General features: G+C 61.9%; 1 protein-coding gene across 4 annotated transcripts in view; it reads left to right on the top strand.

The window, feature by feature from the left end:
- The first annotated feature begins 562 nt into the window (after positions 1-562).
- The window catches only part of DNAH17 (dynein axonemal heavy chain 17), an 89,366-nt gene continuing 65,164 nt past the window's right edge, over positions 563-24,764 (top strand). For all 4 annotated transcript variants that reach the window (XM_075904149.1, XM_075904152.1, XM_075904150.1 and 1 more), the window contains exons 1-22: positions 563-654; positions 1,401-1,776; positions 6,075-6,268; positions 6,499-6,691; positions 6,773-6,872; positions 6,955-7,040; positions 7,204-7,329; positions 7,916-8,071; positions 8,172-8,258; positions 11,815-11,982; positions 12,213-12,329; positions 14,479-14,744; positions 14,886-15,081; positions 15,277-15,423; positions 15,928-16,036; positions 17,644-17,747; positions 17,857-17,997; positions 18,490-18,633; positions 19,773-19,955; positions 21,899-22,153; positions 22,840-23,009; positions 24,397-24,619. In XM_075904149.1, the coding sequence (XP_075760264.1) occupies positions 1,441-1,776; positions 6,075-6,268; positions 6,499-6,691; positions 6,773-6,872; positions 6,955-7,040; positions 7,204-7,329; positions 7,916-8,071; positions 8,172-8,258; positions 11,815-11,982; positions 12,213-12,329; positions 14,479-14,744; positions 14,886-15,081; positions 15,277-15,423; positions 15,928-16,036; positions 17,644-17,747; positions 17,857-17,997; positions 18,490-18,633; positions 19,773-19,955; positions 21,899-22,153; positions 22,840-23,009; positions 24,397-24,619 (3,501 nt within the window). In that variant the 5' untranslated portion in view covers positions 563-654; positions 1,401-1,440. The remainder of the gene's footprint in view (positions 655-1,400; positions 1,777-6,074; positions 6,269-6,498; positions 6,692-6,772; positions 6,873-6,954; positions 7,041-7,203; positions 7,330-7,915; positions 8,072-8,171; positions 8,259-11,814; positions 11,983-12,212; positions 12,330-14,478; positions 14,745-14,885; positions 15,082-15,276; positions 15,424-15,927; positions 16,037-17,643; positions 17,748-17,856; positions 17,998-18,489; positions 18,634-19,772; positions 19,956-21,898; positions 22,154-22,839; positions 23,010-24,396; positions 24,620-24,764) is intronic.

Genomic DNA, 24,764 nt, shown 5'->3' on the forward strand with positions numbered 1-24,764 from the left:
TCCGGGCTCTTCAATCCCTGCAGTGCTGCCTCTGGGATGAAGTGCTGAGCTGAGAACAAAATGGCATCGACCACATGGCCTCTTTATACTCCTTCCTGGCCTCTTCTAGTCTGCAGCAAGTCACCTGGTCAGAGGCCAATCTCTGTTTTTTGCTGGCTGCCCTCAGGTGACAAATCCCATTCTTTGGGTGTGTCCATAGCCTATTGAGAGCCATTGTTCCACAGGGCTTTGCTACTCAGCCTGTCCATAGCCATGCTTAACCACATTCACAGAAATATTCAGCTTCCACACAGATTACAGATTCCTACCTACACACACAGACATTAAACACTCACATAAATAGCGTACATAAGATCAACAAACAATAATCTCCCATTCAATACCCCACATGGCTCCCCCTCACACCAATTTCTGGGGCCAACACCCCCACCTAGGGGTGCAGCAGCGATTTGGCTGCTTCCCTCCAATTCAGCAACGTGACACGTGTCCAGGGGACGGAGCCTGCAGGCAGCTCGTGTTGCTGCCAGGCCCCCGGGGGGGGAAGGTTCCGGCGGGTGGGGCGGTTGGAGCTGGCGCCTGGGGGTTCCGGGGCAGTTGGGGCTGGGGGCTGTGGGGAGGTGGGGGCCTCGCCGCACGGCTCAGCGCATCCGCTCGGTGATTTGGGGGGTGCTGGGGGGCCCGGGGCTGGGGAACGGGGTTCGATGAAGGCGCGGGGGGGTCAGGGCATTGCTGGGGGGGGCGGGGCTGGGGGTTGTGAGCTGCGCGGTGAGGGGGGAGCCCAGCCTGGACGACGTTTGTCTCTGTCTAGCTCTGGGCGTGCACCATGCGCTCCCCGGGGAGGGGCCGTGGGGCAGGGGGGCCGTGGGGCTCGACAGAGCGGGGGGGAGAAATATGGACCGGAGGTGGTGCAGCCGATGGGCAGAATCCAGGCCCGGGACAGGGGCCATACGGGCTGCCAGGCCGTCCCAGGGCTGAGGGAGGGGGACGGGGAGGAATATGGGGCCGGGGGCTCAGAGAGAAGACGGGGAGGTGGAAGCTACGCTGCGGGTTGCCCTTCCCCCGCCTTTCCCGGGGAAGGTGAGGTACCCGCCGCCTCTCCTGGGGGGGGGGGGGTCAGTCTTCCTGCCACCCCCTGCAGTGATAGAAATCTCCCCCCAAGACCCCAGCGCGAGGGAGGTGAACGCGGACCAGGCCGCTGGGAAAGCCGGCACCGAACGCTCCCTCGCGGGCGGCCTCTCCCTTTGGGCCCTCGGGGTGGGGGGCCCGGGCTCCAGAAGGACTGAGCCCCCCACGTCCGCCTGTTGCAGTGGAGTGGGGGGTGCCAGATGGGGCGTCCCCAGCCCCGGGCAGGTGGGGCTCGTTAGTCACTAATTAGCAAAGGCCTTTCTCTCTCCGTGCAGGACGCAGGCCTAGGAGCAAACCCGCCTTGCCCTTGGCGCGATGGCGGACAAGCGAGTGGAGTTCCTGGAGAACTACTCCACGCTCTCCCTCCGCTTCAAGCCGGACAAGTGGGCCAAGTTCGTGGGCAGCGAGGAGACCAGCGCCATGCTCACCGAGTTCTTCGAGAAGCAGGACTTGCTGGCGCTGGTCCTGACCCTCGCCCCCGCCGGGCAGCTGGTGCCCTGCCTCGACTTCCCGCCGGCGCTCAAGAGCAAAGGGGTTTACTTCGTCAAGCAGAAGAAGGAAAACATCACCAAGGAGAACTTCCGGAGCCGGCTCCTGGTGGGCGACATCAGCCCCTTCCCCGTGGACCAGCTCATCGCCGTGGTGGAGGAGGTGGGTGCCCCGTCCCGTGGGAACGCGGCTGGCCACGTGGGGGCGAGGGAGCAGCGCAAAGCCGCTGGGCACGGCGGCCGCCCGGGCAGACCCTGGCTCTGCAGCTGCCGGGGCGCTTTGCCCTGATCCCTGCTCTGTGCGCCCTCCCCTCTCCCCGGGCACCTCCCGCCTCTCCGGAGGCGTCGTGAGCTCGCGCCCGGCCCCCGCCCCGGGTCACCGCTTCCTCCCGGACCCTGCGCCCCGCCCCCCCCGGGTCACCGCTTCCTCCCGGACCCTGCGCCCCGCCCCCCCCCCCGGTCACCGCTTCCTCCCGGACCCTGCGCCCCGCCCCCCCCCCCCGGTCACCGCTTCCTCCCGGACCCTGCGCCCCGCCCCCCCCCGGTCACCGCTTCCTCCCGGACCCTGCGCCCCGCCCCCGCCCCGAGCTCCCTTCTGCACCCAGCCTCCGACCCCGACCCCGCTCCCCCTCCCCCTCCACAGCTGAGTGGGGCCTTGCATGACTTCCCAAGATCTTGAAGTGGACCCACATAAAAACTAACCCCTCCCCCGCGGTGTACGTGGCGCTAGCCGAGTGGTGCACGTGGGGTGGGCTGCCTGGGCCGTCATCCCTCCCCACCCTCACTGCACAACCCTGGAACATGTTTCTAAGGATTTCTTACTTCCCGTGTCCCCAAGGCCCCCCGTGGCACCGATCGTGAGAGGAGCGTGGGGCACACGGGCGCCAGCTCAGCAGTTCTGCTGTGCAGGGAAACAACCTGTTTCTCTGAACCATGGTGCGTGTGTCACCCCCCCTTAGCTAACTGGGAGCTGTGAGCCACGAGGCCTCCTGCCGCCTGTGGGCGCCTGTGTGACCGACGGCCTGGCTGGGAGAGGGGCCAACAACCCCCCTGCTTGGTTTTACCGCCCAGTCCCGATTTCAGGGACCCCTCGGACCTGCCTCCGTCGTCTCTCCCGATGAAGCCGTTCCACGTCCCTACCATTTCGGGGGCCCTCTTCTGAACCCTGTCCCGTGCCGAGGGGTCTGTCTGCAGAGGGGGCGCCCACGCGGGCAGGCGGGAGTCGCGCTGTGGGCGTCCGCGGCGTGACGGACAGGCGATCGGCCCTCACGTCTTAGCTGCCCCTTCCCTACTGGGCCGTCCCGCTATTCATTGCTTCTCGGCTGCGGCGGGTTGCGTTTCCAGACAGTGCCCCGCGGTGCCTGGTCTCTCGCAGGAGTCAGAGCCCGGCACTGGGACGATGTTTCCCGCGGGCGTTGCTGAGCATTTCACAGCATCGAATTTCATCTGCTGCTTGGTGCCCCGCTCTCGCGGGTTTGCACGACCCTTTGGAAGCTCTTCGCAGTCTGCTCGGGACTTAACGAGTTTGTATCTTCTGCGAATGATGCCACCTTGCTGTTTGCTCCTTTCTCCAGCCCATGTGTGCGTGTGTGGGCCAGAACTCGCTCCGCTCTGACCCCTGCAGGACCCCCTAGGTACCTGTGACGGACCGGGCCGGCTCTGGGCACAGCTGAGGGCGTCTGTTCAGGGCAAATGGTTCAAATTTGGGGCTCCTTACAGCCCCCAGACTGGCGACCTCTCCAAACAGGCCACAAACCAGTCCCACAGAGCGCTTCAGCAGCCTGCCTGAAGCCTCCCGAGCAAAACCCCTCCGACACCCCAGCAATATCCGTGCCCCAGATGGCCCCGGGCCTCATACACAGGTGGGGGGTCCTAGCACCCAATCCCACCTACCCCGAACAAGTTCTGTCCGGTTCCAAGAAACCAGCCACAGATCCCTGGTCAATTTACCCTCTGGACCTTACCCACAAATCACGCTGGGCCAATCCTTTAGCATCCAACATCTAAAGGTTTATTACTACAAAAAAGAAAAGCCTGAGAGTGAGGTTGCTAAAGTATCCTACGTTACGTGCATGATGCAGGCTCTAGCAGAGATGTTACAGCTGCTGGCTTAAAAGTCTTTGGTGAACATCCTAGGATCAGGATGGGTTCACAGGTCTTCCCAGCTCGTCGATCCCTGCACCGCTGCCTCTGGGATGAAGGGCTGAGCTGAGCACCAAGGTGGAGTTGGCCACATGGCCTATTTATACCCCCCTGGCTTCTTCCAAGCTGGAGGGAGTCATGTGGCCAGTGGCCAGGGATGTCTTTGGCCTCCTGAGGCCCATTGTTCCCTGGAGCTTTGCTCATTAGCATGGCCATGGGCAAACATTCCTGGTCCATTGCTCAACCACATACAGAGAAACTTCCAGTCTCCACACAGCGTCCATATGCATAACTGCACACACAGGCATTATAGCGATGTATGAAGAGCAGATACAGAACCAGCAGAAAGTGAGCTTTTGTTTGACACCTCACATGGCCCCCTTTGTACCGACGTTTGGGCCAAACACCCCCCATGGGTGCAGCAGTGATATGGCTGCTCCCCTCACAATCCAGTAATGAAAACCCACCATGTAGACCTAGCCTCAGTTTCCCATCTTGTGCCCAGCTATCAGTCCCGCAGACAGGCGCAGACACACCAGGCTGAGCTCACAGCCAAGCGGCAGGAAAGTGAGGACAGGCACCACAGAAGGCGGATCCCAAGCGGTTCTTGCCAGGTGAAATGCTGCTAAGCTGAGTTTTCTCTACCCTGTTTCTGTGGCTGGTGACAGCAGGGGCCCTTCGGGGACAGCCTGGTGTGACACCAGGTCCATGCACTGTAGGTGGACTGTGAGGTGGTGACTCCAGGCTGTACCGCTAATGGCGGCTGCTCTTCAGTCTTCCATCCGCCTTCCAGTACAGCTACAGCGAAACCCTATTGCTACAGCCCCCTCCGACTGGCGCGTTCCCCAACGCTGCCCTTGCGGTTTCGGGGCCTGGCCTCTGGCGGTTAGGAACAAGGGCCTGATCTGACTCGGCAGGCGGCTCCCTGCCTCCTTCCACCAGTTCTCTTCTGCCGGCGAGCCGCAGCCACGCCCGCTAAGCGCGCCCGCTGGATGGCAGGGATCACAGGCGGGGTGCACGTCCTGCTGGCTCCCCTGTGCAGACGGCGACCCCCCAATCGGGTCCCCCGGGGTGACGCCTGCACCCGCGGCGGTTTCTGCGTTGCTAGGCTGCACTTCGGCACGTGCCTGTTCCCCGGCCGCGTGGCCGCCTGTAGGTGCCTGGAACCGCAGGGGTGACTATGACCAGAAACTTGCCCGGGGCCAGTGGGCCTGGGCTGCTGCAGTCTGGGGGCCCACGGGGCTTTCTTTGTGTATGGCAGATGGGGGCAGAAGGGGCAGGGCTGGGGCCTCTCCCCCGCCCGCGAATGACGCCTCAGTCTGGGACAGCTCCTCACATGGGCCCCTGCAAGGGCGGCTCAGGGCTGGGACGCTCCCACCGGGCTCAGAATTCATCGGCCTCGAGGGCTCCCTTAGCACCTCGCCGGCAGGGCCCCGCTGGCGGCTCCCGGGGCACTTACAGCCCTGCTCTCCCTCCAGCCTTGGCCGCCGCTTTTCAATTCTTCCGGATTGACCCTCCGCTTGCCAGCCTGGGCTGCTTCCGACTTTCCTCCCCAGGGCTCCGCTTCCCCTGCCTGTTTGCCGCGCGCTGCTCCTTGCACCGGGGCGAGCCGCCGAGCCCCGTTTGGCGCTCTGACTGCGGCTGGAATCGGGGCTCATTGGCCGGAGCCTGCAGCAGGGTCTTGGGACGGGTCCGTGTGGCTTGCAGGGATTTCACTTTCGTCACCGAGGCTTTTCATTTCTGTTTAACCAAGTGACTCATTGGCGTGTGTCTCCCCTTTCCGAAACTCAGCGCCGCGGTGCTGGGCTGCTGCGGGCTTTTCCCACCCCAGGAAGATTCTGGTCACTGTTCCCCGGTGGGTCGCTTCCTGGGCACGACCCCCCTGTGTCGGGTTAGAGCTGGAATCGCCTCATCTTGTGGCTTCCAGGACCGGCTGCTCCAGTTCTGCTTTAATGCTGCACCCTGTCCGGAGGTGAGGTGCCCCCAGTCAGCACGGGCAGAGGAACCCCCTTCTGACTGTCTGTTAAACGCTTGGAACCTCCACTCCCCCCAGCCTGTTCCCCGTCCGTGTGGCTGCCTGTAGGTGCCTGGAACCGCAGGGGTGACTATGACCAGAAACTTGCCCGCTGCCTTTCACGGTCGCTGGCGCCAGCCTGGCCGGGGCGGAATCTGTCCCTGGTGCTGTGTTCTTCCTGGAGCTCTCGGCGGCAGTTTGGCTCCCTGGAGATTTTTGCCTCCTATGACCCCGCGCACAGGCATCCCTCCGTGCCCCCGGCAGCCCCCCCGCGGCGACGGAGCTAAGGGCGGGCTCTCTTCTAGGTGGTTTACGCCCTGTTCATGAGCAGCGAGAACACGAGCGGGTGGCCCCAGGTGGTGTCTGACGATGTTGTGAAACAAGCCCAGAGGCTGAAAAACGAAATGTTTGTGATGGGAGGGAAGATCAAAGGGAAGACGCTGCTGCCCCTGCCTGAGCACCTGGAGACCCTGGGCAGCTCCACCGACCTCCTGGACAGGTGAGTGCTCCAGCAGGTTCCAGGAGAGGGGACCGGCTCTGTGCCCACCCCGGGCAGCGGGGAAGCGCGTGCTGCACCGTTCAGAGGGCAGGCGGCAGGGCTCTGGAGACCCCGGCTCTCCGGGAGGGTGGGCGGCTCTGGAGAAGGGGCCCCTGGGGGCATGGCTAGGGCTGAGCTAGGGGACTCGGAGGGGTGGGAGCCGTCTCACCGGGGCACTGTGCTCCTTGCAGGCTCCCGGCGGCAGTGGACAGCTCCCTCCTGCACTCCATCGAGACGATCATCATCGACTGGTCCCACCAGATCCGGGACGTGCTGAGCAAAGAGTCTGCCCAGCCCCTGCTGGACGGCCTGAACCCGCTGCCGAAGGCGGAGTTTGAGTTCTGGAGTGCCCGGCTGGTCAACCTGCAGTGCATCGACGAGCAGGTACCGCTCCTGGCCGCGCGGGGCCGCGGCTCCCCTGCCGCCGGTGCTCGGGCTGACGTCTCGATGCCTTTTCACACCCAGCTGCTTGCGCCCAAAGTCAGCAAGATCGCGGAGATCCTGAAGAAGGCGAAGAGCTGCTACTGGCCGGCGCTGAGGAACGTGTTCAAGGACGTCCGGGCAGGTACGAGCCCCCGCCGGGCCCACGGGGAGGGGTCCATTCCGCCTGCTGACCTCACCTGCCCTGGAGTTTCCCTTTGCTGCAGGGGTGAAGGAGGCCAACGACATCAACCTTTACCTGCAGCCGCTGAAGGTCCTGCTGGAGGAGATGGAGCAAACGGAATACCCGCAGGCGAGTGAGCGGGGCCCGGGCCGGGGCTCAGCGAGCCGCGCTGCCAACGCCGGCTCCAGACGCTTCCCTGCGTGGCCGGCGGGGTGGGGCGGGGCGGGGCCCCCTCCCACAGGCAGCGCCCGGTGGGGCTTGTCCGTGGACTGACGGTGCCGTTTCTCCACAGCTGCCTCCCTACATTGACAGCGTCATGTACACGGTCTGCTTGATCTGGGCCAACTCGGAGCATTACAACACGCCCTCCCGGGTCATCGTCATCCTGCAGGAGATCTGCAACCTCCTCATTGAAATGGTACCGGCCTGGGAGGGGCAGGCGCCCTGGGCTGCTGCCCTCTGCCCCGGGGGTCGTGGGCCGTCCCACCAGAAGCAGCCGACCTGCCGCCAGCCTGGGCGGGGCCGGAGGGGAGGAGCGGGAAGTCCTGCTGCTGGGTGACCGTTTGGGGAGGCAGAGTCTGTCCTGTGCAAGAGGACCAGGCCCCAGACTCCCTGTTGCTCAGCAGGCCACGGGGGCTGGGCGGGCGTACAGCCCCCAGGGAGCCGAGGCCTCTGTGCCAGCCCCACGGCAGAAGCCCCCCAGTGCCGGCAGCGTTCTGGCAAGGGCCAGGTGAAGAACGGAGGTGGGGGGCGAGCCAGGACAGTCCTCCCGCCTCCCTGGCCGTTCCCTGGGGCTGCCGGCTCGGGGCGAGCAAAGTCTGCTGGGGAGGCTGCCCCTGAGTGGGGAGGTGCTTGGCCCCGGGCCGAGCTGGGCTCCCCAGGGGCAGGGCAGCGATCGCTGGCTGGGCGGCGCGGGAGCAAACCGGGGGCCCGCAGGAGCGTGTGGCCTCGGAGCTGGAGCTGGGTTTCAGGGCCGGGCCTGTCGCTGCCTTTCTCTTGCTCAGACTCGGAACTTCCTGAGCCCGGAGGAGGTGCTGAAGGGCCTGCAGGGCGAGATCGAGGAGATCTTGGGCGGGATCAAGCTGGGCCCAGCGGTTATCGAGCGGCTGTACCAGGCCTACCACAGGTGCTGCGCGGAGCTGATGCCCACGTTCTTTAAGGCAGGTCGCTGTGCCGGGCGTGGGGGCCGGCTGGGGAGGCGTGTGGAGAACGTGCCCCGCCCCCCCCGCCCCGCGCCGACGGCCCTTTCTCTGCTTCCAGGACAAGGAGGCGAGGCTCTGGGAGTTCCCGTCCTCTCTCGTCTTCACCCGAATGAACTCCTTCCTGCACCGAGTGAAGACTATCGAGGTGCCTATGAACCCCTGTGTACTTGTCTGTGTGCGCCGGGTTTCCGCCAGACCGCCCGCAGGTACACGGCCTGCCCTCCAGTGCTCCCGTCCGGGCCAGCAGGCACAGGGCTGGAGGAAGGGTGCAGTCAGCTACCCCAGCAGGGCCTACACCCATACGCCTCTGTCGCCATGGCAGCCGTCGGTGCGAGTGGGGAACGGTGTGATGGACCGGGCCGGGTCTGGGTGCCGCTGAGGGCGTCCGCTCAGGGCAAATTGCTCAAAACAAGGGCTCTTTACAGCCCCAGGCCGGAGACCTTCCCGAACAGGCCACAAACCGAGCAAAACCCCTCGCACCTCAGCTCGCCCTGTGCCCCAGTCAGCCCCGTGCCTAACACACAGGTGAGGGGTTAGAGAACCCATCTCACCTACCCCCAACGGGTTCTCCCGGTCCCAAGAAACCAGCCACAGGTCCCAACCGATTTACACTCTGGATCTTCCCCACAAGATCACTCTGAGCCAGTCCTTTGGAATCTACCAGCGAAAGGTTTATTCCTAAAAGAAAGACAAGAACGAGAGTGAGGTTGTTAAGGGGAATACGTGACATGCACCGACTCTCCCAGTTCTCCATGCAGGCTCCCAGCAGAGATGTTACAAAGCGCTAGTGTAAAAGTCTCGGGTTACATCCTACGGCAGGTTCTTTCTAGCTTGCTGTTCCCTGCAAGGCTGCATCTGGGCTCAGGAGCAGAACTGAAGACCAAAAGGAGGGTGCCACGTGGCACTTACACACCTCCCGTGGCATCCTCCTGGCCAGAGCAGGTCACGTGGCAGCTGTGGGTATCCAGATTCCCAGACGCATCCCTGTGTGTTGGCAGCTGGAGATCCATTGTCCCTGAGCCTGGCTACTTAGCACAGTCACTGGCTGCGCATCCTTTGGCCACTGCTCTGTCAGACAGGGAACCTTCCAGCAGAAGCACAGAGCACATGTTCACAGCTCCACACACAGCTGTCACACCCGTACGTGGCTAGCACACACAGAATCAGTAAAACACGAGCTTTTATGTGACACCTCACATGGCCCCCTTTGTACAGCCTTTGGGGCAACCCCCCTTGGGTGCAGCAGTGACCTGTCTGATCCCCCTAAAGTCCAGTAACGTGACAAACAGGGTGCAGTTTCTCGGTGAATGCTGGCAGCGTCCCCTAGGTGCCAGGCTTCCAGAGCGGCCCCTCCTGCAGCCCAGCGGCCTCCGAAGCGCACGCCTCCACCCCTGTGGTAGCCCCCAGCGTTCCCAGTCAGCTGAGCGCTTGGGCGGCCGCCCAGGAGAGGGTCAGGTGCCGCCAGCATGTGTTTGTCGGGGTGCACACCCGCACATGCCTCAGCACACACAACAAAATGTATTCTGTGCATGAATGGTGGGGTGCTTAAAAGAAGCAGGGGGATAAGGCAACGCCACATTTCTTGAACATCCATAGATCAATCAATACTTCTCATATGCATATGACACATCACACTCACACACACACACACACACTCACACACACACACTCACTCACACTCACACTCACGCACACTCGCACACTCACACACACACTCACACACACTCGCACATGCACACTCTGTCTTGTGGTTACCAAAAGTTGCTCCCCCTAACTGCACTGGCCAGGTGAGTTCGATGGGGGAGGGGTGGAGCCGGGCGTCTGCCGATCCGGATCGATGCTCCCATGTTGACAAGACGAAAACCCGGGGTCCCTCTGCAAGACGCCTCCTATTTACCCCTCTCATGCAGCCAATTAGTCAGCACCTCGCCTTTCTTAATGCTGCTTCAGAGGGAGTTCTTCCAAGGGCAGGCGCTTGCTGCTGGACTCCCGAGGCGCCTGTCTGTCCAGTCTCCTTAATGAGCTCACTTTGCAGGTATTGTCTTAGCTCTGGCTCCCAGACCTTCTCCACCCTGGCAACTGCTGCTGGAGGGGCTCCCCTTTCATTCTCCATTCACAGCTCATTCATTTCAACAGGACCATCAAGGAAAGGGGAGAGCTCAAAAGACAGTTTTTCTTGCAAGATGGATATATCTTAATACAAAGTTCTAGGGGAAATGTTCCAGATTCTATAAGACACCTAGCAAAGACAGATGGAAAAGGAGAAGCTCTTAATACAAAATAGACTGTTACAGGGATTTCTCCACAATGGGAACAATGAGCGGGGCCGTTGGTATCTACCCTCCTTTCCCAGCTGAACCCGGACCAAGGGAACCTCTCCAGGAGCGTCTGTTGAGACCCTGGGCTGGGCTGACTCCCTGGGGTTTCTAGCGCTGGGTTTAGCCAAAGCCACTCACCAGCAGCGGAGCACAGACAGGTCTTGACACCGTCCCCCCTGGCTGCATCTCCGCTCCGCTCCTCCCCCCACGCCTCTTTCCTGCCCCTCCAGAGCCCCGCTCACGAGGGGACGCAGACGCCCCTCAGCCCCAGGAAGAGGGAGTTCCCTCCCATGGCTCCCTTGTCCCTGAGAGCGGGAGGGTGGGGGCCTCAAACCAGTCACTGCCTTTATCCGCCGACTGAGACCTCGGACAGTCGCCCCGGCCCTAAACAAAGGGTTGGCTCCCGGCTGTTGGCGTGACGGGTGTCTATTTCCCTCATCCCCCGGGTGATTCCCAAGGCTTCCTGTAGGTCCCCGCCATTATGAGGGTGTTTGCCTTGGAGTAGGGCCGGGGCCCGGTGGCCAGTCTGCCTCGCCTTCCCCACGCTCTCCACTGGAGCACGAGGGGCAGGTGCAGGCCGAAAGACACAGCTAGGCAGAATCTGCTGGTCTCAGGCGCATAGAGCGCAGGTGTCCCACCCTGGGACCAGAGAGGCGCAGCTTGGAGGGCTGCAGTCAGACACCTCCTCGCCTGGCCCGGCGTCACTAGGCGCCCAAGCCTACGTGGAAGCAGGGCACTCGGCCCGCCAGGCTAGCGATGTGTTTACATCCCTCGCTGAACCCGGCCTTGCTGCCTTCCGTCTGCCAAGGGACCACAGTGCCTTGAAATCCACCGCTGGGCAACCCCAAGTGTAACGCAGAAATTGGATTATGCAGGGAGGGAGGGAGGGAGGTACGGAGGTGTGCAGGGGTGTGTGTGTGTAGGTAGGTGTGCAGGCGTGTGTGTAAAGGTAGGTGTGCAGGGGTGCGTGTGTGTAGGTAGGTGTACAGGTGTGTGAGTAGGTAGGTGTGCAGGGGTGTGTGCGTGTAGGTAGGTGTACAGGTGTGTGTGTAGGTAGGTGTGCAGGCGTGTGTGTAAAGGTAGGTGTGCAGGGGTGCGTGTGTGTAGGTAGGTGTGCAGGTGTGTGTGTAAAGGTAGGTGTGCAGGGGTGTGTGTGTGTGTGTAGGTAGGTGTGCAGGGGTGCGTGTGTGCAGGTAGATGTGCAGGGGTGCGTGTGTATGTAGGTGTACAGGTGTGTGCATGTGTATTTAGCACCTGCCAGTTTTCCCTTGCTCACCAAGTCCCATGGCTTTTGTGTCCGGCCCCGTCCGCCAGCGCCCCGGCATGCAGGCAGCGCCGGCGGAGATGGCGACTCACGGCGCGGTGGCTGTGTCTGTTCCCTAGGAGCTGTACGTAACAGCGATTGAATTTCTGAAGCTGGAGAAGATTGAGCTGGGTGGCGTGAGAGGCAGCATCCTGGGGAGCTTGGTGTTTCAGATTTACGAGGAGGTCTCGGAGCTCATTAAAGTTTTTGCTGACTGCAAATACGACCCCTTAGACCCCGCCGACGAGGTGAGTCAACGCCAGCGCGAGGACTGCGCACTTGCTAGGTGCGTAAGTGACTTGCTGAGAATCTGCGTAGGGTAGTAGTCGCCACGGCAACAAGCGTACGTCCCTTAGCAAAGAACACGCTGGCCGTAGCACCGGTTCGCTTTAATGAGCGGACTTTGCGGCTGCGTCTCGCTAAGGTGCCGGCGCCTGGCTTAATCCTGGCGTTGGCCTCTCCATCTTTTTATTGACAGGAATTTGATGAAGATTTTGCAGAGTTCCAGACCAAAATTCAGGATTTGGATAGAAGATTGGCAACCATTTTTTGTCAAGGCTTTAATGACTGTAACAGCATTGAATCTGCTGTCAAGGTATCAATGAGCATGTGTGGCTGGTGCCTCTTCTAGCAAGAGGGTTAGCACGTGCCCCGATGAGCATGAATTTGCGTGTGGCCTGACACCAGCGCGCTGTGCCCTTGCTGCTCCCTTTAAGCCCATTGCTTCTTGTTCTATCCTCAGAGGCCAAGATGAACAAGTTTTCTCCCTCCTCCTTATGACACCCTTTTAGATACCTGAAAACTGCTACCATGTCCTGTGACGTAGTGGGGGTACCTGGCTGCTTTCTATGCTGCTGGCTCTGGGGTAACCCCACTGGCTGCAGTTGGTACCACGACCCAGCAAAACAGGATGGGTCATTATGCAAAGGGTGTCTCAGCCTGTCTGACCAGCCACCCCCCATGGGGAGAAACAAAGGAAGGTGGATGCTGCCCTGGCTGGGGGGCAGGGATGGAAGAGAGTGAGTTAGTTTTCTGTCTGGGAGCATGGAGGAAGCAGCCTCAGCAAAGGCTGGGGGGTTTAGAAGCCGAGACCCCTGCCCCATATCAAGGGGGGCTGAGGCATCCTAGGCCTGCCCTGTAACCTGATGACATCTGTGCTGTGCTGTACCCTGGAGAAGCAATAAACTCCCTCTGTTCTACCGGCTGGTGGAGTCTGTTTGTACCATTTCGGGGGTGCAGGAGATGGGGGACCCCAACGTGCTGTCACACACCCTTTTAAATATCTGAAAACTGCTACCATGTCCCCCCTCAATCTTTTCTTTTCTAAACTAAACAAACCCAATTCTTTCAGCCTTCCCTCATAGGTCATGTTCTCTAGACCTTTCATCATTCTTGTCGCTCTTCTCTGTACCCTTTCCAATTTCTCCACATCTTTCCTGAAGTGCGGTGCCCAGAACAGGACACAATACTCCAACTGAGACCAACCAGCACAGAGTAGAGCTTCTTGTGTCTTGCTCACAACACTCCTGTTAATGCCTCCCAGAATCATGTTTGCTTCTTTTGCAACAGCATCACACTGCTGACTCATATTCAGCTTGTGGTCCACTATAACCCCTAGATCCCTTTCTGCCGTACTCCTTCCCAGACCGTCGCTTCCCATTCTGTACGTATGAAACTGATTGTTCCTTCCTAAGTGGAGCACTTTGCATTTGTCTTTATTAAACTTCATCCGGTTTCCCTCAGACCATTTCTCCAATTTGTCCAGGTCATTTTGAATTATGACCTTATCGTCCAGATTAGTAGCAACCCCGCCCAGCTTGGTGTCATCTGCAAATTTAATAAGCGTACTTTCTATGCCGCTATCTAAATGGTTGATGAAGATATTGACTAGAGCTTAGAGGAGCCTCATTCTCTAGGGTTGAGGGCAGGTCGAAGGGACGCTGCGGGGAAGGGGGTGTCACAGAGAGCTGGGAGCTATGCCCTCATGCAAGGGTTCACACAGAGCGCTGGGAGAGCTCTCTTCCCATGCTGGTGCTGTGGTCACTCTTGCACTGGTAGACTTGGTCTTAGAGTGTAAATATTGGAGCTGCTCAAAACATTTTCCAGCAGAAAATGCAGTTGGGTCAAAATCATTGTTTTTGCAGGAACTTGTCAATTTTGCCGAAATGTTCGACAGGAAAAAGCCTCTTTGAATTCTCACTGGTTTCATTTCATGTCAGCAATGCGGAAGTGGTTTTGACATCATTTCAAGCAATTTACTTGAGACTTTTCTATGATATGAAAATGTTGACTCTGTACTCCATGTCTGAATTATATGCATGTTGCATTTCACATTTTCATATCCTCGGCAAGTCTAAACGCAGGGACTTGACATTCAAACAAATGGTTTGGGGGTTTTAAATAACAGGGGTTGACATTTTTGTTATGTGGAAGAATTTCCAATGTTCAGCTTTTTATTCCAATTTAGAACTGGTTTTAAGTGGGCATTTGGTTTCCGGCCCCAGTATCTGTCCAGACGCCTGCACTTGGAACGACACTGAAGTGAACTGGTTGGGGGGGTCGTGGGCGTGCAGAGGTGACTGAGTGTTTGGAAAGCGGACGAAAGGCCTTAGACGCAGTGAGACTGGCTTTAGCAGAACTGACCTTGTGCCTTTTGGAGGAATCAGGAGGCAGCGTGCTACGTGCTAGGCCGCGGCAACAGCCCCTCGCTGTGCACCCAGCTCACTAACGGCTTTGTTCCTTAGCAAATCCACATGTTTGGCTCGCTCCTGGACCGACCGCTGATAAAGGCGGAAGTGGCCCCTCACTACTCCACCCTGCTGGAGATGTTTTCTGTGGAGCTGGACAACGCAAAGACCATGTACGATGCCCAGATCGCCGGCATAAAGTCTGGCGGTGTGCCGCCCATCAGCAAAAACATGCCTCCCGTCGCCGGGCAGCTGAAGTGGGCTCTGGAGCTGCAGGAAAGGCTGGAGAGGCCGATGAAGGAGCTGCAGACCATCGATCACCCGTAAGTCCGGCTGCAGGCTGTAGCCGTGTGTGCAGTAGGGAGCCGCGGGCGGGAGAGAACACGGCTCCGCCCTCTAGCCCAGCAGGCCTGGCCGGCTCGCTGCTTCTCAGTGCAGCTGGCTCTTCTTTGCGCTGATTGCAGGGTCATGGTCAGTGCTGAAGCCAAGCTGGTGTCCGAGAAGTACCAGGAGATGATTCGCTTGCTGCAGGGCTACCGAGAGAAGACCTACGAGGGGTGGATAAGCCGAGTGGACGCCGACTGCCAGTTTAACCTCCAGCAGCCGCTCATCCTGCGCGATCCAAACACCTCTCTCATCAGCGTGAACTTCAGCAAGGAGGTGGGTGGCCAGGAGACTGCAGGTGGAGAGCAGCCTGGGCCTGCAGCAGACGCGGCTCTGTCCCGCCCAGGCAAGGCCCATCCAGCGGCCCTGCTGCATGTGCACCCTGGTGCCCCAGGAGGACTCGTCTCTGGTTCTCTCGGGAGCTTTCCTGCGGGCGGGGCGAGGTGACGCTCTGCTCTGCTTGTTTCCCAGCTAGTTGCTGTTCTACGCGAAGTCAAGTATTTGAGCTTTCAGAAGCAGAAAGACATCCCAGAAAGCGCCGGGAGCCTCTTTTCTCAAAACGAAACTTTCCGCAAGTTTCTGGACAACCTGGATCTGATTGTCGGTTGGTACAATAAGGCGAGTGTGAAAAGGGGGCGGCTCGGGGTCCGGCGCGTTGAGTCAGGTTTGCACAACGCTGGGTAACACTAGAAGGGAGCGGGCCAGCTCTTCTCCAGTGGGCTGCAAAGGTCCAGCCGGCTTGCCAGGTGTGCCTAGCACTACTCCCTCGGGGTGCCGCGCATCCCCGCACTGTCTGAGCACACGCTACCAGCTGGGACCGCGTCCATGTCGCCAGCGCTGCTCCACCCCTCCAGCTGGGGCCTCCCTCTCTCTGAGCCAGCTCGCGAGGCAGGGGCTCCGAAAGACCGTCTCTAGCAGCCGCTCCCCCGCGACTCCCTTGGAAAAACTTCCAAACCAGCGACGGGTCCGGCAGCACCGTGGAGCCTAAGCACACGTGCCGATGGAGTCCCGAGCTGCCGCGGGCACAGCCCGCCTGTGTGGAGGGGGGGCGTGCTGCTCGGCTGCCCCTCTGAGGCTGAAGGGTCGCTTGGGCCCTACGCCAACGAGGCTTTTGTTTTCTAGATCAAGACGACCATCCTGTACGTAGAGCTGCCCCTGGTCAAGCAGGAGCTGGAGGAGAACGACGTCAAGCTGCAGAAAGCCGAAACCACCCTGTTTTGGAGCAACGAAGGTACAAAGTCAGTCTCCTCCCCCACCGCTTTCCAGCCGGCAGAGCCCTTCAGAGCGCTGCCTGGGAGGGGGCCCGGCCACGCTGCGCTAGTGCCAGGCGCTGCTCCCCGTGGTCGCCTGGGCCACGAGCGGGGGCACGTCCTCAGCTCTGAGACGGGCTTGGCTGTCGCTGGCGTGGGGGCTCTTGGCGCTACTGGGTCGTCTAGAGCCCTCACTGAGAGTGGGCCGAGTGGTTCTGTCTGTCCCCAGGCTGAACCGCACACTGCTGCCGGCCCTGGGCTCCGCAGTGGCCGGGGGGCTGTTCCCAGGGTACAGTGAAGGCTGGGGGGCTGGGCCCAGGGCGCAACGGCGGCTCCATGGCTGGGGGGCCGTTCCCATGGTACAATGGTGGCTCAGTGGCTGGGGGGGACTGTTCCTAGGGCGCGGCGGCTCAGTGGCTGGAGGGCTGGGCCCAGGCTGCAGCAGTGGCTCAGGGGCCATTCCCAGGACATGAAGGTGGCTCGGTGGCTGGGTGGCCGGCCCGGGGTGCGGTGGCTGGTGGCTGGGTGGCTGGCCCGGGGTGCGGTGGCTGGTGGTTCGGTGGCTGGGTGGCCGGCCCGGGGTGCGGTGGCTGGTGGTTCGGTGGCTGGGTGGCCGGCCCGGGGTGCGGTGGCTGGTGGCTCGGTGGCTGGGTGGCCGGCCCGGGGTGCGGTGGCTCGGTGACTCGGTGGTTCGGTGGCTGGGTGGCCGGCCCGGGGTGCTGTGGCTCGGTGGCTCAGTGGCTGGGTGGCCGGCCTGGGGTGCGGTGGCTCGGTGGCTCGGTGGCTGGGTGACTGGCCCGGGGTGCGGTGGCTCAGTGGCTGGGTGGCCGGCCCGGGGTGTGGTGGCTCGGTGGCGGGCCGGTCGTGCTTTTCTCTGTTAATTTGCAGATGTCATTTTTGAAGCATTTACCCTCATTCCTCCAAAGCGAGTCCTTTCCCAGGGCCCCCTTCCACGGGCCTGTGCCCTGGGTGGCGGCTGCCATCGTGGGGCACCTGCCACTGGCCACTCCTCCCTCATTGCTGACACTAAGCTCTTAGGAGTCCCAGCTTACCCCTCGAACCCACCCGCTTCTGGCTGCGGACCAATGGGGTGTTCTCCCTCTGGCTAGCGGACAGGACTAGTGCTGGGGGCTGGTCTGCACATCAGAAGGCTGAAGTAGGACACGCAGCTCCAGCCACGTAACTCACGTTCCTGGAGGAGGCCGGCAGGAGCGAACGCTCCCATCCGCCTCCCTTACGGTGCCGCAGGGGCGCCCTTTGAGTTTGACCCAGCAGGTCTGTACAGCACCCGCTAATCGAACCCCAGCAGATCGACTGCAGCAGCGTCGGTCGATCTGCCGCGTAGTGTAGACGTGCCCAGGGGGGTGAGACGCTCGGAGCAGAGGCCGAGGGGTGCTGACCTTCTGTTGTGAGGCAGCCAAGGCCTTCCCTTAGGGAAGCCATAAAGCCGAGCGCGTTAGCCGCCCCCTCCCAGAACACAATTGCAGGTGCCGGTGTGTTTCTCTGGCCACCGAGCCGAGTAGCTGGGCCAGCAGACAGGCCTGGAGCCTGTGTCTGCCTGCCTGCTAGGGATGCGTTTTCCTCCCAGGGGTGCTGGAATACATTCAAGAGATGAGAAACGTCTTGCATGATTTAGAGGCAAGAATCCAGAAAACCAAGTTAAATGTGGAAAATATCAACCAGCTTATGCAGGTGGGTGAAAGTTTTCCAGGCACTTTTGCAAACAACACTCTTGGTACATATTGAATCGCTCCCTGTGCGGGCAGCGCCAGGGCACCTTTCAGCTCGTGAGTTCTTGCAGGAATGGTCAGCCAGCCCCCTGTTCGAAAGGAAGGACAATAAGGAAACGGCTCTCTTGGACTTGGACGGGAAGGCGCAAACCATAAACAAACGCTATGCGGCGATTAAAGATTCTGGGCAAAAGATTCAGACGATGCTTATGGTAAGAAACTCAGCAGAGGAGCGATTTCCACCTGGCACTCCTGTGCCGGCCGCTTCCAGCCTCCCAGCACCGCCCCACGCGGCTGGCTCCTGGGGGGCTCTTACTAGCTGAAGCGCGGCGCTGGCGGCTGTACTCGCGTCGGTGGGCAGCACAGCTCCGGAAGGGCGCTGTGCGTGAGCCAAGCCGAGCGCTTTGATTGTTTCTACTGTACAACTGAGATCAGGCCTCTGACAGCTGGCGGGGCGGGGGAGGGGACTGGCACGCTCCGGGACGGTTTCTTCTTAGAGAACTTTACTTAAAAGCTTCCCCCCTTCCGTTCAAGTGGGGCTGTGGAGAAGACTGCCCGGGAAGCAGCTACCTTGACCTTTGACCCCCGAAAAGCAGGCTTTTGACTTAATCAAATTCAAACTCCCGGTTCCCATTGCAAGGAGCTGGGGCCCTGGCCTGGCCGTTTCCCAGGCAGAGTTCCCATCGCTGGCTCCCTTACGGCAGGAGAACGCCGACTTGTTCAAGGCTGATAAGGCCTCCAGGATCTGGCGCGACTATGTGGAGTACGTGGACGACATGGTCCTGGATGGATTCTTCAGGTTCATTCGCAATTCTCTCCAGTTTCTGCTCACCAACATGGCAGCCGAGGTACGTTGTCAACGACCTCTTCCCTCTCGTGAATGTCGGTGTTTGCACACGTGTGGTGCACGGGCACTACTGCTGTGTTCCCCTGACTTCTGAAAACAGCTCTGGACTTGATTGTCTTAGTACACTGGAGGAAGGCCGGTCTGCCGGACAGCTGGCACTAGTGCGTGGCACGGTGTTTGCACTCAGTTACAAACAGCCCTGCTCTGTGCGGGACTGGCCCTGCCTCTGGGCAGGTTAGATAACTACCCCCAGTGCTGCTGCGGGATTCGCCACTAACAGGGGGGTTGGGAGCAGAGGTGGGCATTGGAGCTGAGGTGCCTCACTGGCCAAGGGAGACACGAGACTGAAGAGTGCACTGAGTGAGGATGGTGAATCGTGGCTTGTGGCCACGCACCGGGCGAGGGGGGTGAATCGTGGCTTGTGGCCATGCACCGGGCGAGGGGGGTGAATCGTGGCTTGTGGCCACGCACGGGGCAAGGGTGGTGAATCGTGGCTTGTGACCACGTACCAGGTGAGGGTGGTGAATCGTGGCTTGTGGCCACGCACGGGGCGAAGGTGGTGAATCGTGGCTTGTGGCCACGCATGGGGCAAGGGTGGTGAATCGTGGCTTGTGACCACGTACCAGGTGAGGGTGGTGAATCGTGGCTTGTGGCCACGCACGGGGCGAAGGTGGTGAATCGTGGCTTGTGGCCACGCATGGGGCAAGGGTGGTGAATCGTGGCTTGTGGCCATGCACGTGAACCAGCTGGCAAAGAGCAGAAGGCGAGGCCAGAGCCCTAGAAAGGACGCCCTCAGAGAACGAGAGGGAGGAGTCCCCATTCCCATCTCAGCCCTGGGCCCTCTCACCAGGCTGTTTCTGCTCTGCGATGCCAGGACTCCACTTCCCCGCAGTTTCCGCATCGTGCTCCCTGGCAGCAGCCCCCTCTAAAGGGGCATGTGGCCAGCAGGGCAGAGCACGGTGCCCACGGGGAGCAGGGGGGCATGTCCAAGTGTGACGAAGAGGCAGCGGGCAGAGCCGGGGAAGGGGCGGACGGAGGGTGAGCAGCAAGGCAGCGAGGGGGGGTAGCCCACCCCAGCTGTGGCTCGGGGTGAGTGTGCAGGAGATGGACAGGGATCCATGTGGTACCCTGTGGTCTCAGGCCAATGTGGCGCCGCTGTTCGAAGTGCACATGGAACTGCACCATGACCAGCTGAGATACCGCCCCTCGCTGGAGCTGGGCGCTGACAACGGCTTTCTGGACGTGGTGGAGAACCTCATGAATGACATCTACAGCACGGCCAAGCTCGTGCCCCGGCTGGCCAAGGGCAAGCTCAGCTACAAGGTGAGTTCTTCCGTGGCCCGCAGCCACGCTTGGCTTGTGGGCCGCACACAGAGCTTCCTGCCAAGCCCCACGTGGCGCGACCGCCCGGTGCTCTCCAGTGCCTCTCCGGGCACCTGCCCACCAGCTGTCAGACGCAAGGAGACAGACCCTTGTCCCGGGGCGCAGGGAGAGAGCTGGGCTCTCGGTTCCAGCTGCAGCAGGCGGGGGCTTTGTGCCAACGTTCATCTCTGGAATTGCAGCCTGGAGTGAAGGGGGCCGGTGCTCCAGGCGGAGCCCGGGGTGGCGCGCTCCCTAGGCCGGCACGGGGCTCGGGCTGTCGCTTTGGCGGGGCTAGCAAGGTGGCTCGGTGCAGAGCTCGGTGCCACAGGGGCCAAGGCAGGTCTCCAGCGGCACATGGGGAGCCATGCCCGTCTGCCTGGGGAGCCCTGTGCAGCTCCCGGCGCAGCCTGGCCCGAGAGGAGCGGGGGAGGACAGAGCCCGGCAGGGAGCAGTCTGGCCCGCTCTGAATAAAGCAAAGGGGCGGCCGAGAGCGCTCTGGGACACAGCACGTCGCGCCGCGCCGGGGAGGGGGGTCCGAGAGCCTGGATCCCCCCCGCGCCCGGGTCCCATTGCGGCTGGTAGGCACGCTGGGCCGGCGGCTCGCCCTGCGGGGGAGGTGCTACCGGCAAACCTCAGCTTTGGCATGTGCTGCTATTGCTACTGCATGAACTGGGTTCCTGAGTGTGTGTGTGTCTGTCTTTCAGAGGGACCTGGCAGGTGACAGAGGTGTGTGTGTGTGTGTGTGTGTGTGTGTGTGTGTGTGTTGCAGAGGGACCCAGCAGGCAAGGGGTGTGTGTGTGTGTGTGTGTTGCAGAGGGACCCGGCAGGCGAGGTGTGTGTGTGTGTGTGTGTGTGTGTGTGTGTGTGTGTGTGTGTGTGTTGCAGAGGGACCCGGCCGGCAAGGGCTGTGTGTGTGTGTGTGTGTGTGTGTGTGTGTGTGTGTGTGTGTTGCAGAGGGACCCGGCAGGCGAGGTGTGTGTGTGTGTGTGTTGCAGAGGGACCCGGCAGGCGAGGTGTGTGTGTGTGTGTGTGTGTGTGTGTGTGTGTGTGTGTGTGTGTGCAGAGGGACCCGGCAGGCGAGGTGTGTGTGTGTGTGTGTGTGTGTGTGTGTGTGTGTGTGTGTGTGTGTGTGCGCGTGTTGCAGAGGGACCCGGCCGGCAAGGGCTGTGTGTGTGTGTGTGTGTGTGTGTGTGTGTGTGCGTGTTGCAGAGGGACCCGGCCGGCAAGGGCTGTGTGTGTGTGTGTGTGTGTGTGTGTTGCAGAGGGACCCGGCCGGTGAGGGGGGTGTGTGTGTGTGTGTGTGTGTGTGTTGCAGAGGGACCCAGCAGGCAAGGGGTGTGTGTGTGTGTGTGTGTGTGTGTGTGTGTTGCAGAGGGACCCAGCAGGCAAGGGGTGTGTGTGTGTGTGTGTGTGTGTGTGTGTGTGTGTGTTGCAGAGGGACCCGGCAGGCGAGGGGTGTGTGTGTGTGTGTGTGTGTTGCAGAGGGACCCGGCAGGTGAGGGGTGTGTGTGTGTGTGTTGCAGAGGGACCCAGCAGGCAAGGGGTGTGTGTGTGTGTGTGTGTGTGTGTGTGTGTGTGTGTGTGTGTGTGTGTGTGTGTGTGTTGCAGAGGGACCCGGCAGGCGAGGGCTGTGTGTGTGTGTGTGTGTCGCAGAGGGACCCGGCAGGCGAGGGCTGTGTGTGTGTGTGTGTGTGTTGCAGAGGGACCCGGCAGGCGAGGGCTGTGTGTGTGTGTGTGTGTGTTGCAGAGGGACCCGGCAGGCGAGGGCTGTGTGTCTGTGTGTGTGTCGCAGAGGGACCCGGCCGGCAAGGGCTGTGTGTGTGTGTGTGTGTGTGTGTGTGTGTGTGTGTGTGTGTGTGTGTGTCGCAGAGGGACCCGGCCGGCAAGGGCTGTGTGTCTTGCAGAGCGACCTGGAGGACACCCCGGACCTGGTGGAGATGCGGGAGGAGGTGATCTCTCTGGCCGTCAGCGCCATGAAGCAGGCGGAGGAGTACGAGGACTCCTTCGAGAAGTTCTCCTACCTCTGGATGGACGACCCCCGCGAGTTCATGCAGCGCTTCCTCACCTTCGGCCGCGCCTTCACGCAGGAGGAGCTGGAGTCCCACGCCGAGGAGTATTTGCCCCACACCCCGCCCACCCTGGAGCAGTTCCAGCAGCAGGTGAGGGAGCTGAGGCCCCTCCGTCCCACCACCGCAGGGCAGAGGGACCCCACCTGGAGGGACTGTCTCTGGGCAGGGACCCCCAAGCTTCTTCGGGGCCCTCTCCCTCCGGGCCTGGCAGGGGGTGGCTGCTGCAGGTGGAATGGGGCAGTGGGGAGGGTCTGAGGCCAGGAACTGAGCCGGGACTGGAGGCCGGGCCGGGGCCGGAGCCAGGTGTGGAACCGGGATCGGGTGCAGGGTCCAGAGCTGGGGGTGTGCCCAGGGCCGGAGCAGAGCTGGGGGCGGGAGGGGGCACTCTCTCCTGCCCCATAGGGAGGGGGCCCAGCCCCCATGAACACTGCCTCTGCTTTGTACCCATCTCTGAGGGGCCCAGCCCCCCCCTTTCCTTTCCACCTCGCCAGTGTGCGGAGAACAGCCTGGCCTCTGCCCGCCCTAGTGCACCGAGGGGCCGGGCCTGTGGGGCCTGCCCCCCACCCTACAGCCTCACGCACACTCCCCAGCTGTAGAGCAGGAGCAGAGACGGCATCAGAACCCGCCCCCGGCGCGAGCGAACGGAACATCCGCGAGGCCAGGCCCCCTTGGGCCAGCTGGGACCCGGCCCGTGGGGCAGCCCCGGTTCACCGCGGGGCCTGGCCGGAGCGGGGCTCTTGCGGGCTCCCCCTGAGCGAGGCGGCCCTGCCTTGCAGATCGACTCCTACGAGAAGCTCTACGAGGAAGTGTCCCGGTTCGAGAACACCAGGGTCTTCAGCGGCTGGCTGCAGAGCGACTGTCGCCCCTTCAAGCAGGCTCTGCTCAACACCATCAAGCGCTGGAGCCTCATGTTCAAGCAGCACCTCATCGACCACGTCACGTCCAGGTAGCCGGGCGCCCGGGGCAGGCAGGCTGGCGTCGGGGCTGGGCCCGTGCCCCTCCACAGGGAGCCCAGGAAGGCGGAGGGGCCGGGCAGGTGGAACGAACCCGGCATCAGCTGGCATGGAGCCGCGGCAGGCCTTGCTTAGAGGGGGTGGGGCAGAGCTGGGGGCTTTTTTGGAGCAGGGCCACTGACCCACAGAAAAATCAGTCGGGGGCCACTCACAAGGGAGGAGCAAAACTAAAAACTCCCTCAGTGGCCCCGCCCAAAGTGAGGAGACAAAAACCTTCCCAGATGTGGCCCCAACTGAGAAGCAGGGAAAGACGACGTTCAGCTCTCTCCCTCCGGCCCCCCAGCGCCCAGGGGACTAGGGCTAGTGGATTTGGTGGGGCCCTAGGCTCTTGGGGGGCTGGTCTGAGAGCAAGGCTGCGGGCCCTGGGCAGGACATAGGGTGCAGGCGCAGTCTGGGGGGAGGCTGCTGGAGCACACGGGGTGGGGGTGCAGGGTCTGATGAGGGGGGTCTGCCAGGAGGAGCAGGGAAGGGGCTGCAGGCACAGCTTGGGGGGCACACCTGGCTCTGCGGCTCTGTGTGCTGCAGGTCACCAATACCCCCTGCTGGCACCCGCCCCCGGCCACGCCCATTGCCCATGAATCACCCAATGGGAGTGCTGGGGGCGGTGCTTGCAGGGAGCGCTGCTTCCTCCCCGGCCAGGCACAGCCCACGGACCCAGTCTGGCCCCGGCTTGCCTGGATCGGGCCCACGAGGCTCAGGGCTAGGGGCCGGTGCCAGCTTGTGCCCCGAGGAGCGGGGTGAGCGCTGAGCCTCGTGGGCCTGATCCAGGCAAGCCAGCCCGCGGGCCGGAGGTGCCCCGGGTTAGTGCTTAGACGTGGGAAGCAGGCGTCCGGGGGGCTGCAGCACCCCCAGGTTTTGCGCCCGGTGTCCTGGCAACTCGCTGCGGCCCCGAGGGCTCCATCACCAGCACCGGTGTCCTGGCCTCCCGCCCCCACGCAGGGTTCCTGGCCTCTGACCCCGCTGCCAGCCTGGGGCTCCGCTGACCGCCAGCCTGCCTCTTGGCTGCCGGCCCCACTGCCAAGGAGCTGGGAGGGGCGCACACAGGGCTGGTGGCCGTGCGGCTCCAAGAATTGGGGAGTGACACCCGTTTACACAGCTCCCGAGACTCCACTTCGTGTTCTCCTTGGAGACCTGCCCCAGGCAGCCCCACTCCTGGGCACCCGGCCTTGCAAAGGGCCTTGCCCTGGGGGTGCTGCTCAGGTGCCAGAGCCCAGGGAGCCCCGCTGGGGAGCCCTCGGGCCGCAGTGATGGTCAGCAGGCCCAGGCCTGATCGCAAAGGGCCGGCCGGAGGCCTGGTCTCACAGGCGCCTTCTCCTGCAGTCTCCAGGGGCTGGCGGTGTTCATGAAAGAGGCAAACGCCGGCTTGACCAAGCCCCTGAAAGAGGGCGACTACGACGGGCTGGTGGAGGTGATGGGGCACCTGATGAGAGTCAAAGACAGGCAGGCGGTGACCGACCACATGTTCGAGCCCCTCAAGCAAACCATCGACCTGCTGAAGACTTACGGCGAGGAGATGCCGGAAGAGATTCACATGCAGCTCCACGTAGGCTGCCAGTGCCGGTCGCGCAGGGCGGGGGGGTCTCTGACACAGGCTCTGGGGGGGTCTCTGACACAGGCATCGGTGACTTTGGTTCCCTGGAGCCGGTGGAGCTCCAGCCTCACCTCTCCCAATTGTTCCTGCCCGCGGC

Source organism: Pelodiscus sinensis, chromosome 20 (genome assembly GCF_049634645.1).
Source record: "Pelodiscus sinensis isolate JC-2024 chromosome 20, ASM4963464v1, whole genome shotgun sequence".
NCBI lineage: Eukaryota > Metazoa > Chordata > Testudines > Trionychidae > Pelodiscus > Pelodiscus sinensis.